Source organism: Telopea speciosissima, unplaced genomic scaffold, assembly GCF_018873765.1.
Source record: "Telopea speciosissima isolate NSW1024214 ecotype Mountain lineage unplaced genomic scaffold, Tspe_v1 Tspe_v1.0029, whole genome shotgun sequence".
NCBI lineage: Eukaryota > Viridiplantae > Streptophyta > Magnoliopsida > Proteales > Proteaceae > Telopea > Telopea speciosissima.
Genome location: NW_025317365.1, coordinates 104,284 through 123,023, shown reverse-complemented (window position 1 = coordinate 123,023; position 18,740 = coordinate 104,284). Strand labels below are relative to the sequence as shown.

The following is an 18,740-nucleotide window of genomic DNA, read 5'->3' as shown; positions in this document are numbered from 1 at the left end:
TCATAGCCTGGTAATATGTCATCCGAGCAACATCAGCTAGGATGCTATGATGGAAGAAGAACTTGGACATTACATCACCAACTTTCTCTTTCCAACCACTCCATGGTTGTTTTATAGTTCTTTGTTTGGTGTCCTATTGACTATATATAAGGGGATCCTGTGAAAGAATCTTAATGGGATCATCGGGATTGAAGGGTAAGGGTGGGGGTGGGAATGGGGATGCAACTCCCTTCATACTCTGGGTTCTCCTAAAAGGCAAATCCCCTTGTCTCTACTTCTTCCTCCTCTCCCCTACCGGTCGTGCATCTAAAATAGTTGGTCTAGAGCCAGAGCCACCTACTCCTCATCTCTGTAGCCCTAACCCTTTTCCATCTTAGCTGTCACCCTGCTATTACTCTCTGGTACTGTCTCCAGTCTGCGTGTGTCTCAAAATCCTTCCGCATGGGTACATACTCATCAACTTGTGGTTGTGGGTGTCTCTCTAAGACTGCCTCATGAAACTCTTCCTTTGCCCTTTGCTTTTCTGCCTTCTTTAATCTTCCTCCCTTCAAGTGTTTAGACATGCTCTGTTGCACTACATAAGGAACTAGTGTGCATTTGGCCACATCCTTATATCCACCAGCCAAATGCTGCTTTAATTTGGTAGTCCCTCCAGAATTTAGAAGTTTTTTGCAGTAGTTACATTTTGACCTTTTCTTGTTAGTTGACTTTGGCTCTCCATGCAACCATGCTATATCTCCACCTCCACCTTCAACCATTGTTTAGTAGTTTTAAACATTGGTACACTGTTACATCAACAAATACATGCATTATTGATGTATTCAACATCATATCAAAGTCCTAAATTAATCATGTAGCTATTTTCTATTTCCCCTTACCTCTTGTATTTTTTTTTTAATTAAAAAATAAGTTCTATAATTTTTTTCATAATAATCATACCATAAGTAATACAAAGTAGTAATGGATGAAAGAAGTTTTCTCACTTTTCATATTAAAATTCATTAGCAATGCTTTCAATTTTTTTTGGTGAATAAGAAAACATATTACCAAAGCCCGTGGTGGGCAAGACGGAAGTGGGGGAGGGGAAAATACAAGGGGGGGAGGGGGGCCCCAGAACCCACTAACGGGGGCGCACCAAAGAACTATCTGGGCCCCAGGTAACAACAATGTGCCTGTTCCTTGGGGAATCAAGAAAGGCCTTGAGGGGCAAAACACTGAGCTTAGAGGAAACCACCCAAGAGATGGCTTTCCAAATCAGGCCCGAGGTGCGAGAGCTGGAATTCCATCTCCTAAGGTTCCTCTCCATCCAAATGTGGTAGAGGGTGGGGCCAAAAACAAGCTTGCCTATAGTGTCACAGGTAGTGCCGCCTGTGAAAGTCATGACCATCCAAAGCCACTCTCAGTCGAAGGGGAGGATTCTCCTACGGCGAGGCCAAATGGACGACAGGGCTAATTTCCAAATGGATGAGGTGAAAGGGCAGGCGAAAAAGAGGTGGTTAATGCCTTCCGTGCTGTTCCCATAGAAAATGCAAGAAGGGGGGGGGGGGTGGAATTCTTCTGTGGGAAAGGAAGGCTTTCATTAATTTTAAATAATTTTCAAAACAAAACAGATATTTTTCACTATTTTTGGGACTTTTCTGTATATTTTAAAATAAATTTTAAATTTCAGAAATTAAAATAAGGGGAAAAGATCTCTACTTGGTGGTGTTTCCTACGCCACCAAGTATCGGCCAATGGGTTTGCACACTTGGGTTTCTACCTAGGGGGCAAAGGCGTCATCTCACGATGCCCTGTGAGTGGGCGTAGGAAACACCACCAAGTAGAAATCTTTATCCCTTAAGATAATTAATTTACTAACTGAAAAAAAAAAAAAAACAACACGTGAAGCTGTACATAAACCATATTTAAAAACAGAAAAATGTTTTTGAGAAGGAATATAAACCATATTTTTTCAAATTTTTTTTGCAAGAAGTCATTTAATTATACAGAAAAATAAATAAATAATTTAAAAACAGAAAAAAAAAAATTTCTGCCTCCGTCAATCCATAGGTCGGTGGGCACTGTATAACATATAATAATTTAATAGTCAACAAACAAGGTTAGATCATGTTTTTATGAAAAAAATTTGTTTTTGAGAAGGAATTTTTATCTAAAAGTGTTCTTGAGATGCAAACAACTCCCAAGAGAGATGTTGAAACTTCAATCTTTAGTTGGAGGTGAGATTTTCCTCAAAAAATCACGAAACATCCACTTTGTATGAGTTTTCCTTCATAGCAGACCAACAGAGGCAAGATTTCGACTTTGGGGTTGAAATCTCATCCTGAGGAGGGGGGGGGTTATAACACTTAAGTTGGTCTGGTTCAACTCGAGACAGAGATATTTGGCGAGATCTAGGCCGAGATATTGTAGTTTTTAGGTATCGACTATGGTCTTATCTCGAGATCCACCGAAATCGAGATAATAGCGAGATCTCGCCGAGATCTTGTACCATGCCACATGCTGAGAATGGACTTTTTGAAGTGTATGAACACTATATGCATCGGGCTGGGCTTACACAAGGGCCAATGATAACCAATGAGGTTGCCACTCACTTGTTGCCATAGTTCAAAATCTTGTTGAGATCTGGGAAATCTCGGTAAACTCGAGCTAGTCGAGACGAGATATGATTTGAAACAACAAAATGTCAAATCTCAAAAAACTCGACCGAAATTTTGAATATTTCGAGAATCTCAGTGAAAGCTCGAATATTTCAAGAATCTCGACCTCTTTAGCACTCATAGAGTCATAGTATTGTATTGTTGGGACTTGGGAGTTAAGACGTGGAAGACTAGGGTAGTGAGATGTCTATAGCTAATGTATTATTCATTGTACTTAGGTTGGGTGTCTAAGTAATATGCATTGTGAATACTTAATTGTATCTTGTGGTTTGTAGTAGAAACATTAAGTCTTTAACTATTTCTTAATAATTATTCAATATTATGTGCATAATGTACTTGTTTTACTTGCCAATTATGTCTCATATCATTCAAACAATGTGTAGAATAGGTAATATTACATTAAGGGTTCGGCTTTTACTGCCAACCAAGGGTGCAAATCCAAAACACCAAGTTGGGTGTTTTTTTTTCTTCAATTTGAACCTTTAAATATGTTTATTAAGCCTAAAACAAGCTTACCTTAAAGTTTCAGAGCCAACAATGGCCATATGCCCACCGAAACATTAAAAAAAAAATACATGGTCTCGCCGAGTTCTCGAGATCTCGGAAAACTCGACCTGGTCGAGACTGAGTTTTAGAACCTTGCTTGCTGCTACATAGGGAAGACCAAGCTCATGATAGAAGCTTGACCAACCAAGGACTATTGCATTCAAATCATCCTGCACATTATCAAGGACAAAGAGTGAGGTTAGATAATATAAGTTAATTGGACTTTTTACCATTTGAAAACACAGTTAGTAATCACCAAAAACCTAAGTGAATATACAATGCCTCAACACCTATATGTTGAAATGTCAAGTCTTCCCTATTGCTGTTACATAGGGAAGACCAAGCTCATGTTAGAAGCTTGACCAACCAAGGACTATTCCATTCAAATCATCCTGCACATTATCTAGGACAAAGAGTGAGGTTAGATAATATAAGTTAATTAGACTTTTCCCATTTGAAGACTTTTCCCATTTGAAGACACAGTTAAGAATCACCAAAAACCTAAATGAATATACAATGTGTCAACACCTATATGTTGAAATGTCAGGTCCTTCTGCTCAGTAGTTGACCTATTTTTTAACAGCCCTAACTAGATCTTGTGAACAGTAATTCATTGAGGATTATGACACTTAGTTTGGTCAAATGGGCTCTGTTCGTGATATCATTAAATTTTAACTTTCTATTCTTCAGATGCCAATAAGAACAGACTCGCATTGGAAATCATCAGTTCCTTTATAGCTCATTGTTGTTGGATGAACATCCATACTGTTCAACCATATGGGAGTGCCTTCGAGATAAGGGTTGCTGAAGGGTATGGTGCACGGTGGTCTAAAGATGGTTCAAAGGTAATTAATAGTCACCCCTAACTGTTTTTTGTTTTTTACCCCTTTTTTGATTAGTTTATCCATTGTTCAAAATTTTGCCGAAATTTACAAAATATTTTGGTTTCTCAAGAAACCGAAATGAAACGACTGCCGACATATAAGGTGCAAGGTTTAAAATTTCACTGTAATTACCAAAATTTCCCTGAAACTTCTTTAGGCAGGGGCAATGAAATGGCCTAAAAAAAAAAAATTTTGAACCTGGGTTAAGTCATAACAGAATTATTTGTATAGGCAGTACTAAATTAATCAGTTTTCCATGGATATTGTGGTCTGCTAGTCTATGCAAGCTGTGAACCATCTGAAATAGCTGAGGTCCATTGAGTTCTGAGATTGGAGCACCAAAACTCAAGCAAACTAAAAGCCTTCAGAGTAACCCTCTTCCTGTTCCAGTATTTGCACTCAAATGCATACTGGTTTCTTTCCTTTCACAATTTCCTAAATATGGCCGAATGAATTAGGTCCCATAAAGTTTGGCACGTCCTTCTTGAAGCCTTCAAATTTTGGATGGCCATCCAGAAATAAGGGATTGTATATGCCAAGGAATGACTCAAAAATTTCAGATGGTTGCCATATTAGTAAGTCCATATTTTAAATGTTTATAACTACATTATAGTAGGTGGTAGGTTTCCAGTTTTTGCTTAGTGTTCCGATGAAGCAAATGTTTGCCATTACTCAGTTTCTCTGAAGTAGTAGGGACCAAGTGATCCTCATGAAAGAGGGCATCATAGACAGTTTGTGAGGATTGTGCAGGTCAAGAAATCTATTTCTTGGATTTTCTTTGATGGGAGGACCAAAAAACTTTGCTTGATGCATATTCATTACAAGAATTGTCATTAACCTTTTCATTCTTGATGGTGGGCCTACCACCACCATTGGGTAGGCCATGATGTGAATTTACATTGGTTGATTGTCCCATGTCATCCAATGGAACCTTCATGTATGTAGGATCAAATACAACCCAAGAGGGGGGGGGGGGAGGGTGAATTGGCTTGTGACAATTTTAAATTGTTAGAATAAGTGGGAGTATTTTGAACAAGGGTAGAATTGAAATTAGAGCTGTGACACTGTTCACATGAATAGTGTCAGTGAACAGTGTTGGGTCAATTCTGTAATTTTTCTCTACCCTCTTTTATTATAAATAAAGGGGCTTGGATGTTCATTAAAACATCGAAGCATTGAGCTCTATTCTTTCCTATTGACATGGCATTAGAACAGGTTTGAGTGTGGGTTCAAGTCCCTCTTCTTTTTTCTCCTTTTTTTCTCTGGTTTCTTCCATTGTTACAGGGCAGCAATGGTGAGGTGATCCATGGATCTAGTTGCTGCCCCTCAATGATGACCTAATTCTAGATCGATAGCAGTTGTGCCACTTCCTACCTGCGATTTTTTAAGCTTCACCTTAGGCACTGCTTCCTTCTCCATTAGTGAGGATCAATTCTCTTTTTTCTTAGAAGATCAAGAACAGCAGGGATTGCTTGGACAAGAACAGCAGGGATTTCTTGGACAAGCTACTATTTTTTAGTCTCTTCCCTTCGTTTATATCAGCAAAATTTTGGGTTTTTCAAAACCTTGACAACATTGATCTAGGGTTTCTGGCCTTCTGTTGTTGATTTTTGAAGGAGTGTTTCACCATCAACTAAGGAGCACTTGATCTGTTTCTTGGCCACATCAGCTTTGGTTTTTTTGCTTCTCTTCTATTGTGCCCTAATGTCTGACGACACTTCTATTGTTACTTCTAGCCTTGACGGACAGTCACGACAAGAGTATCTTCCCTTTTCTTCCTCCATCAAAATTGATGGAATTAATTACCTGATGTGGTCCAGGTCTGTCCAGGTCTACATATCTCACTATTGCTGGTCGTGGTGTCACTGGACATATCACTGGCACTGCTGAGAAATCATCTACTGCTGGTCCTTGTTAGGATCGATGGATCTCCAATGACTCTCAAATCATGTCTTTTTTACTTAACTCCATGCAACCAGATCTGGCCAATGGTTATTTGCTCCTCAAAACTGCTGCTAAGATTTGGCTGGCTACGAAGGAAACTTATGGACAGGTTGGAAACGATGCCCAAGTTTATGAACTCCACAAGAAGATTCATGTCACCACTCAGAAAGACCTTTCCATCTCTAAGTATTATGCTGTCCTTTGTAATCTGGCAACATCTGAACCACTATTCAGATTTATCAGCCCACTAATGCAACCGATATTGCTGCATATCGCAAGCATATTGACAAGATTCAGGTTTATGACTTCCTGGCTGGTTTAAATGTTGATTATGACCAGATATTCGAGTTTAGGATTTGGGCAGGGTTCCATTCCCTTCCTTGGAGCAGTCCTATGCTTTAGTTCTTTCTGAAGAAAATCGTAGGGCAGCCATGCTACATGCTCCCATCGCTGACTGATTTGCTCTACAGACTGCTGCCACTGCTGCTCCCATATCTGCTCCTAATGATTCTTCCGAAGGGATTATGAGATGTGAACACTACAATAAACCCTATCACACCAAAGTTACTTGCTAGACGGGACTGTTTCCACGGCTCCTTCTACTAACATTGGTCTCTCTCAGGATGAACTTCAGGCATTCCATCGTATGTTACAGGCTTCCGCTGTATCTACTACATCGACACTTGTCAATCAATCCGCCACTTCAGGTTCCCATTTTGTCCTCTCAGGTAGTCCATTTGCTAGTCATTGTGCATCAGTAGTCTCCACCCCTTGGATCATAGATTCTAGTGCCATTGATCACATGACCGGATCCTCTAGCCTCTTTTATCGCTATTCACCCACTTCTGGAAAAGACAAAGCTCAGGTGGCTGATTGTTTTCTCCCATCTATCTTGGGCAAGGCTTTTTCAGTTGCTCTTCGTCTATCTCTTTATCCTCTTTTTTACATATACCTAATTTTACTACTAACCTTCTGTCCATCAGTAGTCTTACTCGTGACTTGAACTGTAAAGTGACTTTTTTCCCTTCCCACTGTGTTTTTAAGGATTTGGCAACTGGGGCGATGATTGGATGGGGTAAAGTGCATGGTGGATAGTATCTGCTCGATAATGGTCATCCTCCTTCACCACCACCACTATCTGCCCTTCATCAAACTTCATTGGTCTCTTCTGAACTTCAACAATGGCATAATCGATTATGTCACCCCCCTTTAGGAATTTTACCTCATTATTTCCAGCATTAGTTAAATAATGTAATAAGGATGACCTTTTTTGTGAGGCTTGTGTTCTGGATAAATAGATTCATTCAACTTATTCTCTTTTTAATAAAAAGTTTTTCCCTTTTTAATCTAGTTCATACTGATGTGTGGGGTCCTAGTCGGGAACCTTCTATTTTGAGCCATCGTTGGTTTGTTTCTTTTATTGAGTGTCACTCTAGGAGTACCTGTGTGTAATTGAAACATAATAAAAGTGATATTTTCTCATGTTTTAAGCATTTTCATAAATTGGTTAGACCCAATGCAATGCCACTCTCAAAATTTTGAGGAGTGACGATGCCAAAGAATATATGGAAGGTCAATTCCAGGTCAGTTCCAAAACTACGTTTGCCCATGGGATCTTCCACCAGATTGGTTATGTGGATATATACCCCCAGAATGGAGTGGCTAAAAGAAAAAATTGCCACCTCTTAGAGGTGGCTCAAGTACTTATGTTTGCCCGTAATGTTCCACCCCAATATTGGGGGGATGTTCTCCTTACTGCAGCATACCTTATTAATACTGCCTACCCAAGTTCTTGACTCGTGTACTCCTGTTGCCCTTTTAAATGGCTCTTTGACCTTTATAGTTCCACCTAGAGTTTTTGGCTGTGTTTGTTATACTAGGGATACTCGGTCCCCCTAGTAAGCTTGAATCTCGTGGCCGTCAGTGCATTTTCTTCGGCTATTCTCCCTCCCAGAAGGTTTATAAATGTTACTGTTAACCTGCAAAAATCAGAGTAGGGGGAAGAAGAGAAGAGAAGAAGAAGAAAAGAAAAGAATTGCAGCCAAGTGCATCATATTACTCAAGGGAAAAAAGGGAATACAAAATATAGGGATTAGGGAAGAGGAAAAGGATAAGATTGCCCTCACGGTGGAGCCTAAAGGGAGTCTCGGGATTAGACCCAGGCGCTAATCCTGAGACTCTGTCTTGGGCCCACAACATACATTTTGACACTCCTCCTCAAACTGGAGCATATATATCAATCATGCTCAGCTTGTTACAGATATACTCAATCCTCCCATTGCCCAATGACTTAGTAAATACATCAGCAAGCTACTCTCCAGTTCTAACATGCCTTGGAAGAATCAATCCAATCTGCATCTTTTCTCGAACAAATGGCAATCAAATGCAATGTGCTTCGTCCTCTCATGAAATATAGGATTAGAAGCAATATGAATGGATGCCCGGCTATCACACCACAAATGTATGGGAACTGGAGTCTTGAATCCCAATTCAGACAATAGTTATTGTATCCACATTAACTCACATGTCAAAGGTGTCATAGCTCTTTACTCTGACTCTGCGTTGGAGCGAACCACCACACTCTGCTTTTTGCTCTTCCATGAAACCAGATTTCCTCCAACAAAAGTGCAGTATCTAGTAGTCGACCTCCTGTCAGTTGGAGATCCTGCCCAATCTGCATTTGAAAACCCTTCAACTCTGCTATGCCATGATCTCGATACACAATTCCTCTATTTGGAGCCTTTGAAGATACCGAAGAATATGAACAACTGCATCCCAATGTGAGGTTCGAGGAGAGGAAAGGAATTGACTCACCACACTAACTAGAAAAGCAATGTCGGGTCGGGTAACCGTTAAGTAGTTCAGCTTACCCACCAATCTCCTATATTTCTCGGGGTCATCAAGCGTATCTCCTTCTTCAGCACTAAGTTTCACATTCTGATCCATAGATGATTCAACAGGTTTAGAATCAAGCATTCCTATCTCAGTGAGCAGATCTAGCATATACTTTTGCTATGAAAGAAACACTCCGTTCTGAGACTGAGCCACTTCAATTCCCAAAAACTATTTCAACTTCCCCAAGTCTTTAGTCTGGAATTTCTGTGGAAGATATGACTTCAACTTAGCTTTACCAGCTGAATCATCATCGGTGATGATAATATCATCAACATACACAATCAGAAAAATCCTCCCTTCTCTTGACTTTCTATAAAAGAATGAGTGGTCACTTCCACACCTTGATAGACCAAAAGGCAAGAACAACTTCAATAAATTTGCCGAACCACGCACGAGGGGACTGTTTCAGCCCATATAAAGACTTTTTTAATTTACACACCAGTGTAGACTCCCCCTGAGCAACAAACCCTGGTGGTTGCTCCATATAGACCTCCTCCTATAGTGTACCATGTAAGAATGCATTCTTGACATCAAGCTGAAATAAAGGTCAATGAAATGTTGTTGCAAGAGAGATCAGAATGCGAACAGAGGTAAGTTTGGCAACAGGCGAGAAGGTATTGACATAGTCTACACCATGCACCTGTGTATAGCCCTTAGCAACAAGTCTTCCCTTTAAACAAGAAAGAGAACCATCCGGATTCACTTTCACTACATAAACCCATCGACAACCAATGTCAGTTTTCCCTTAGAGCAACGGTACCAAATCGCAAGTATCATTCACCTCTAAAGCCTTTAATTCTTCTTCCATAGCTGTCCTCCAGCCAGGAATAAACAATGCCTCTGTCACAGACTTGGAAAGTGGATGGGCCTCAACACAGATAGATTAGAACGTAATGGAGAAGACAATGCCGAATAAGTAACAAAGTTAGAGAAAGAATGCTGAGTACAACTAGGGATACGTTTTCTTTGGGCAATTGGAATGTCAAGATCAGAAACAACAACCTCAACTGGAGGGGTATCGATAGTAGGATCTGCAGCAGAGGAAGACGTGGCTGATTTGGTGAGTACTGGATGGCAGCAGCTACTTTGTGGTGACAGATATACACTTGGAAGGGCAGCAAGTCCTGTGCAGGGGCTGGTGGCGCTAGAGCAGGAGACTGAATAATATGCACCGAGAAACCGTCATCCAAATCAGAAGCATTTACTGGAGCAACATGATATGGCGTGGATTCAAAGAAAGATACATCTGCAATGACAAAATATTTGCGCAAAGTTGGGGAATAACAATGGTACCCCTTTTGGGTACGAGAATAGCCAAGAAACATACATTTAATAGCTCTTAGATCTAACTTAGACAATCCAGGCATATGGTTACGAATAAAACACCCACCCCCAAAAATACGAGGTGGTAAAACAAACAAAGGTTCAGTCGGAAACAGTAAAGAGTGAGGAATGGCACCCTACAAAATAGATGAAGGCATGTGATTAATTAGATAGCATGCAGTAAGTACAACATCAGTCCAGAAATGTTTAGGAACCTTCATTTCAAACAACATGGAACAAGTGATCTCCATTAGATGACGATTTTTCCTTTCTGTCCCACCATTTTGTTGTGGTTGTCAGAACAGGAAGATTGATGAACCATACCATGCTTTTCCATAAAAGCAGAAAAAGGAGCCGAAAAGTACTCTTTGGAATTATCACTACGAAGAATTTTCACATTGACTCCAAATTGAGTTTGGATTTCAGAAACAAAGGCACAAAATATTGAAAATAATTCAGACCGATTTTTCATTAAATATAACCAAGTCATCCTTGAATTATCATCAACAAAAGTGACAAAATACTTAAAACCCAAATTTGATTCAACAGGACACTGACCCCAAACATCAGAATGAACCAAAGAAAAAGGAGATGCAGATCTCTTATTGACTCTATGGAATAACTCACATGGTGAAGTTTCCCAAAATGACAAGACTTACACTCAAGACTAGAAATAGAATTAAAACTAGAATCTAACTTCTTAAGTCTTTTCAAAGAAGGATGACCAAGCCAATAATGAATTTGATGGTGAGAAGCAACACTGGAGCAAGCAATAGCCTGTAAGGCTTCAAGTAAATACAACCCCCCTGACTCACATCCACCAATCGTCTTCTTTGTAGCAAGATCCTGAAAAACACATGAATCAGGATAGAAGGTCACTGAACAATTAAAGGTGTTAGTTAATTTACTCATAGACATGACATTAAATGGAATATATGGAAGGTAGAGACCTGATGATAGGGACAATGAAGAATTAGGGTGTACAATACCACTGCCCTTAACCTTTGCTAAAGACCTATCAGCTATGGTAAGATGTGGATGGGGACAAAGAGGAAAAAACACCTGTCATTCCAGACATGTGATCGGATGCCCCTGAATCAATGATCCAGGGATGGGATGTTATAGAAGTCATGCGATGGCATTACCTGTGTTAACCAAAGTAGTAGTGGAAGAAATAGGCTATGAAATCTGGAATTGGTTGTAATGAGAATACTCTTTGTCAGACATAACAATCACCTTACCCTCAGAAGGTTGGGATTGACGAGCTGAATCATCACTAGCAGCAAAGTTGGCAAATTGTTGCTGTCCAAGCTTCCGATGAAGTTTCCAACAAAATTTTTGAATGTGGCCAGGCTGACCACAATGATGACAAGTCTAGACAACACCCGAACCATTAGAAGTGGCATTAGACTGCCCATAACCTTGGCTGTTACATGATTGATTTGGACCCCGTCCACCTCCACGACTACCTACACAACCAATCCCACATCCACGACTTCCCCCACAGTAACCACCATCTCCACGGTTACCACTACCAGCCCCAGTTTGTGGAACTAGAGCGGATCTATCAACTGCTGGTGAGGAGTCACGAGAACTCTCACGAGATACGCGAAGGACACAAGCAAGCGTATCTGTGAGAGAGGCAATATTCTCACTACCCAAAATTTGTGATCTAACAGACTCGTACTCCTGCCTAAGTCCTCCCAAAAATCCCATAACAGCCAATTTTTCTCTTTGAACTTGCATCTGCTTCACATCCGACGAAATAGGGAGGAGGGCATTTAATTCTTCATACATTCTCGCTTAAAGTCAGCGAAGTACTGCGTGATGGAGCGACCTTTTCTTTCAGTTCCATTAAACACCTGGGATAATTCATAGATTCTTGACAAATTATTCTGACTAGAATAGAGTACCCCCAAGTAGTCCCATAAATCTTTCACAGTGTCAATGTGAGTAACAAAATCCACAACATGATTCTCCATCGAGTTCAACATCTGACTTAGAATTCTAGCATCAACAGTTTCCCATGTTGCATCCTCTGGTGGAGTAGGTCTATTGGCTGATTTCGACCAGTCAGAACAAGCTTCACAATTTTTCACCATCGTTGAAAATTGGTATTACCATCAAGCTTCTTCTCCATGATTCGATGGAAGAAGAGGACACCACCTCAGTAACCATTGCACTGCTCTTATCATCATCACCCATGGTGTCCTGTTAACGAAAGGCCCAAAAACTCAAAACACGTCAACAAATAATATGGCACTCAACTGCCAATAAAGAGAAAATACTTAAACAAACACCAAACACAGTTCAACGAACACCAATACAGTTTCTGTCACCAATCGAATCACACCAATATAGCTGCTGCCGCCAATCAAATCATCAAACTCCAGCCACTACTGTAGGAAAACATGATAGGATTGCTGTCCCATGAATTGAATCTTCAAACTCATCAAATCAGCACCTATGGCAATTGATTGCCAATCACACAACCATAAGCATCATCACGAACAATTCACAAATCTGCTTTGAATTAGATAATAGCAGATTTACATCATGTGCACCCCAATCGGCAACCAACAAACACCAACAAAATTGCAGGGTTGATTCCCCCCTTTAAGGTTGTGAACCTCTAGTTGGGTTAACCAGAAATTGCAGAGGGTAAAGAAACAGAAAAAAAAAAAAAAAAAAGAGAAGAGAGACTAGAGAGACTTGTGCAGATTTGTACCAGGCCTAAGGAGTCACCTCTGATACCATGTTAACCTGCAAAATCAGAGAAAGGGGGAGAAGAGAAGAGAAGAAGAAGAAAAGAAAAGAGTTGCAGCCAAGTGTATCATATTACTCAAGGGAGAAAAGGGAATACAAAATATAGGGATTATGGAAGGGGAAAAGGACAAGATTGCCTCACGGTGGAGCCTAAAAGGAGTCTTGGGATTAGACCCTGGCGCTAATCCCGAGACTCTGTATTGGACCCACCACATACATTTTAATAGTTGTCATCCACCCATCCGTCATACCATGGTGAGTTTGGGTGTCATTTTCCATGAAACCCTTTCCTATTATCCCACTACACCTCTTCAGGGGGAGAATTCCAATGAAGAGGTGTTGACTCTTGGGGCCCCTCTCTCTCTTTAGGCTCCTGTGTATAACCAGCCTGAACCCACTCATGTCCCTCACATACCATCTAATGAAGAGGATTCCACATAGGGGGGAGACCTTGGATACTGGTAATGACACAGTTCCTGTTTAGAGGGAGCTTACTCCAGTCTAGAAGATCATTTGAGAATTTTAGAAGACAATTAATGACTCCAATCTCAAAACATTTCACAGAGGATGTTCCAAATACAAGCAGCTTCCATCCATTGCAGCACCAATACCCATTCAGTTGCCTACTCAGGATCCTGATCATCTTCCCACTTGAGGTAAAACCTCTTCTCATGAGTTGCCTATTGCTTGTCGCAAAGTTACTAGGGCTTGTACTCAACATCCTATATCTCATGTTGTCTCCTATAATTTCCTTTTCTCCATATTTTTGTGCTTTTGTTTCTTCCCTTTCTTCTATTTGTATTCTCTAGAATTGGCAGGAAGCTCTTGCAGATGGAAAGTGGAAGGTAACAATGATGGAAGAAATAGGAACCTTGTAAAAAAATGATATATGGTATCTTGTGGTTCTTTCTACAGGGAAAAGACCAGTTGGATGTAAATGGGTGTTTTTATGGTGAAACAGAAGGTTGATGGCACTGTAAATTGATACAAGCCACGGTTGATGGCAAAGGGGTTCACTCAGACATTTGGGATTTACTACCAGGAGACCTTTGCACCTGTTGCTAAACTAAATATTGTCAATGTTACTATATTGTGCTTTAAATCTGGGATGGGATTTACAACGGTTGGATGTGAAGAACGCCTTCTTCATGGAGAGCTTGAAGAGGAGGTATATATGGACATTCTACCTGGGTTCTCATGTGACAAAACCAGCGGCAAGGTATGTAAGTTGAAGCGTACTTTATATGAGGTAAATCAATCACCTCGTGTCTGGTTTGGAAGATTTCATAATGCTATGGTTTTTGTGGGATATAAGTAGAGTAATGCTGACCATACTCTGTTTATCAAAATGAATGGTGATAAAGTAACCATTCTCATAGTCTATGTGGATGAATGAAGATATTGTGGTGATAGGGAATGATTGGCCGTGAATATGAAATAAAGGATCTTGAAAAGCTGAAGTACTTTCTAGGGATAGAGGTTGCACGATCTTCAAAGGGCATCTTTTTTTCTCAAAGGAAGTATATCCTTGATCTATTATCTAAGACCGGGATGTTAGGATGTCACCCTGCCGATACACCTATGGAGGCTACTACAAGACCCAGGAAAAAGAGGGTGAATTGGTTGACAAAGGTCATTACCAGCGGTTGGTGGGGAAACTTATTTACCTCTCTCACACACAGCTAGACATAGCCATTGCCATGAGTTTGGTAAGTCAGCTCATGCATGATCCTTATTCCTATCATATGGATGTTCTTCGTATTCTTCGTTATTTGAAGTCAGCCCCGGGAAAATGAACTCTCTTATCTACTCATGACCATCTACGTGTTGAAGCGTATACCAATGCTGATTGGTCTGGATCTTCTGATAGAGTGTCCATATCTGGTTATTGCTCCTTTGTAGGTGGAAATCTTGCCATTTGGTGTAGCAAGAAACAAAACATGGTAGCAAGGTCCAGTACTGAAGCAGAATTTTGTTCTATGGCATAAAGCATTTGTGAGCTGTTATGGCTTAGAGGTTTTTTACAAGATCTTGGTGTTCCTGTCTCCCTATAATGTTATATTGTGACAACAAGGCAGCTATTAGCAGTGCTCACAATCCGATTTAGCATGATCGTACCAAGCATGTGGAGGTTGATAGGCATTTCATCAGAGAGAAGCTGGAAGAAGGACTGATCTATATTCCTTTTGTAAGGTCTACTGATCAACTGGCTAATGTGTTCACTAAAGGGTTGAGTGGGAAAGTCTTTCATCCTATTTTAGTCAAGTTGGGCATGTTTGATATTTATGCTCCAACTTGAGGGGGAGTGTTAGAATAAGTGGGAGTATTTTGAGGAAGGGTAGAATTGTAATTAGGGCTGTGACACTGTTCATGTGAACAGTGTCGATGAACAATGTTGGGTCAATTCTATAATTTTTCTCTCCCCTCTTCTATTATAAATAAAGGGGTTTGGATGTTCATTAAAATATCCAAGCATTGAGCTCTATTCTTTCTTGTTAACATAAATAAAATATAACGAGCACCCAAAAACATTCCAATAATCTCACAATGGCAAGCAAGAGAAAACAAATAAACAAGAAGCACATTAAGTGCCATGGAAGATGTTATCAAGTGCTTAAAATAAAGTGTATGCGAGAGAGAGAGAGAGAGAGAGAGAGAGAGAGAGAGAGAGAGTATTTAATCCACTATCAGATTCCTTTCTGGTAGGAACCAAGCCCTTCTCCACTCAATCACTATCCCTCGGATTGATGACCAGAGCCTATGACCATACAGGTCAAAGATTTTCTTTCTCAAGTACACAAGGTATACGAGATGAGCTACGCAAGCTCAAATTTATAGCAAAATGGCTTCTTTTTTCATGTCAGTGACTACACTTTTTTCGGCTCAGTTAATCAACACAAGATTCTCTTTACAAGATGTAGTAGACAATACAGCCTAGTTCACAGCTCTTTCAAGATGACTAGCTCTGCACACAGCTCTTCTCAAGATGATGTAGACGCTATAGCTCAGTTCACAACCTTGCTTAAGATGATATATCGATTTTGCTTGGCTTCATTTCTTGTATGCTTGATATCTCGACATCAAATAACTCTACCTATTTATAGGCTATAAACTAAATGTTGGGGTCAACAAACTAGTTGTTGGAGTCTAGCTACGTTTCCCATTCAAATGGTTTGAATCATCTTTACATTTCCAAGAAAACTAGCTGTTGGAGGCCCACTTATATTCTAAATTTGTTGGAAGTATTAAATTTATTTGGTCTCCAATATTAAATTATATTTACTAAGTAAAACTAGTTGTTGGAACTCGTTAACATCAGTAAAAATGTCTAGGAATCCCACACAAGTGGTTAGAGTCCAAGTGGTTCATTAATGATTAGTCAAAGCTCAATAAAGCTTTACCATGCAACATTAAATTCTATCACACGGAAGACCATGGCTGCAAGGACTCAAGACTAACAGTTGGTTCAAATGGAAGCTGGTCACGGAATACCACACGAGCGTCCATCCTGAGATGACTTAGTGTAATCGCTTTTGGGCATATATGGAAGCTTTTCATGGAAAACTGTCAGGACCTTCTGCGGACTCATTCTTTTAAACACGGTTGTCTGTCCGAGATGACTTAGAATATTTTTATTTCCTCATTTAAGCATGGTTATCTGTCACTTCTCATGGAAGACCGTGATCAATAACTTAAAGTCACAATCACCTAGTTTCTTGGTTTTATCAATTTAGGTCTTTTTGATGTCCTTTTCTTTGGACTTTTCTCATCTTGCGGGTCATGTACATTAGGATTAAAAAGATAAACAAATTATGTTCAATCCTAATTCTTTATCTTGAATGATTCTCCAACTTGATGTAACTCTCAGCTCTTCAATCTTTCAACACCATGGATGACCGACTTCAGCTCGTGGAAGTTTGTCCTCAGCAGTTCTTCTTCCAATCAACATGCCATCTTTGTCTTCAATGATTCCACCTCAAATGCCTGGGTAACATCAAACTTTTAGCACATTAACACACATGTTAGTACACCCAAACATACATCACACAATGGTTTTCATATCCGAAACTCTTTGATATAATCAGGTACTTTAAAGTGGCCGTGTAACGTAAACTTTGGACATTGAGGGTCATTGAACAAATGATCATGGTATCAACTGTTAAGGCAACAAGGTGCCCCTTGAGGTTCAAGGTGACCAATCCCTTACATGCCAATGTGCCTAGACCCAAAATCTGATGATCTTGTATTATAGTTGTAATGTACCGACTCTACTTCGATCACTTGTTTAGGTTTTCCTTTCTAAAAGCATATGAAGGTTTTTGAGTCCTGTCAAGGTCTTTTAGTTGTCAAGGACCATTAAAATATTAGTTACAGGGTTTGGTCTTTTAAGAGTCATCTATGTTTTATGGTGTTCAGTTAATAGTTTTAAATTAGAGTTCAATTTCATTATGCAATTACCTCCCTAAAGTTCACCTATGATATCAGATTCTCTCCTATAGAATGTTTCAACTATACCCTAGAAAGTGAAAATTCTTTCAATTGTACTCTGTTCTCTGTTTGCAAGGTTTGGGTAATGATATTCTGCAAGAGGGCAGGACAGGAAGAGAAAGAATAGAATGGAGAAGACAATTTTTTTGGGATAGGCATGGAGAAGCAGTTTTACAAAAAAAATTAAAACATAGCAGGGTTATTTTGAAAGGAAACTATAGTTTTTTTTAGGGGAAAATTGCCCCGATCTACTAGTTATGGAAATTAATTACTAGTTTAGTTGGTGTCAAATTTGTTTTATATTCACAAGTTTCAAATTTGTACTCATAAGTAATAACAACTTTTGAGGGATTAAGTAAATCTTTTTAAATTTGATACTAGTGAATGTAAAACAGATTTGAAACCAACTAAACTTGTAATTAATTTCCTTAGCTAGTAGATCTGGTCAATTTCCCCTTTTGTGTTTTTAAAAAAAAAAAAAAAAAAAAAGCTTTATAAATCATGAAAAATGCTATCATACATATTAACACAAATATATACACGTACCACATTCAGATTCACATGTATGGTATATCTAAATTTTATGTGGTATATCATTCATCCTCATTTCTAGATTTTAAGTGGTTGCCGTGTCTGGCTCTCATGTCTGTCTCTGTGCATCATAGCTTATTACCCAAGGAAAACACTACCTCTGTTGATGTTCATTAGAATCATCCCGCTGATTGCTTGGTTTCTGAGATTGGATTTGCTGTATATGATATTAGAATCATTTCTTGATTGTAACTGTTGGAACTATTAATTTTGACTATAACCCTGTTTTGTTTCAGTTCATAGGATTTCTCGAACCATATATGGACGGTGGCCATTCAAGCGGTTGGAAACACTAAATATGCTCTTAGGAGAAAAATATTGGTCATTATGTAATATTTCCTGGATCTTTAAAATGTGATTTGAAGAAATCTGAATATTTCTTTTTGTGATGGGAGTTGGTTGATTTTTCACAGTTGGAGGGAGTAGAAGAGAAGAAGCAAACTCCACGGGGCAAACGTAAGAGCGAGGAATAGAGAGATCATCTCTCTCCTATCCCAAATGACTCTGGTTTATATAAATCACACAGAGAGTATAGTATAAAAATATTAGTGATTTATATGCTTGTTACGATAAGTGTACAAATATTTGTTAACTTCTCTTTGATTAAGTGTTCGTCAACTTCATTATGTTTGGTCTTTATTAGGCT

The 18,740-nt window shown here is 39.4% G+C and overlaps 1 protein-coding gene across 1 annotated transcript in view; it reads left to right on the top strand.

Moving 5' to 3' along the window:
* LOC122647343 overlaps positions 1-18,471 on the top strand; it is an 81,758-nt gene extending 63,287 nt beyond the window's left edge. Inside the window, exons 16-17 of the mRNA XM_043840772.1 lie at positions 3,894-4,048; positions 18,331-18,471. Coding sequence (XP_043696707.1) covers positions 3,894-4,048; positions 18,331-18,390 — 215 coding nt within the window. The 3' untranslated portion in view covers positions 18,391-18,471. The remainder of the gene's footprint in view (positions 1-3,893; positions 4,049-18,330) is intronic.
* The last annotated feature ends 269 nt before the right edge of the window (positions 18,472-18,740 follow it).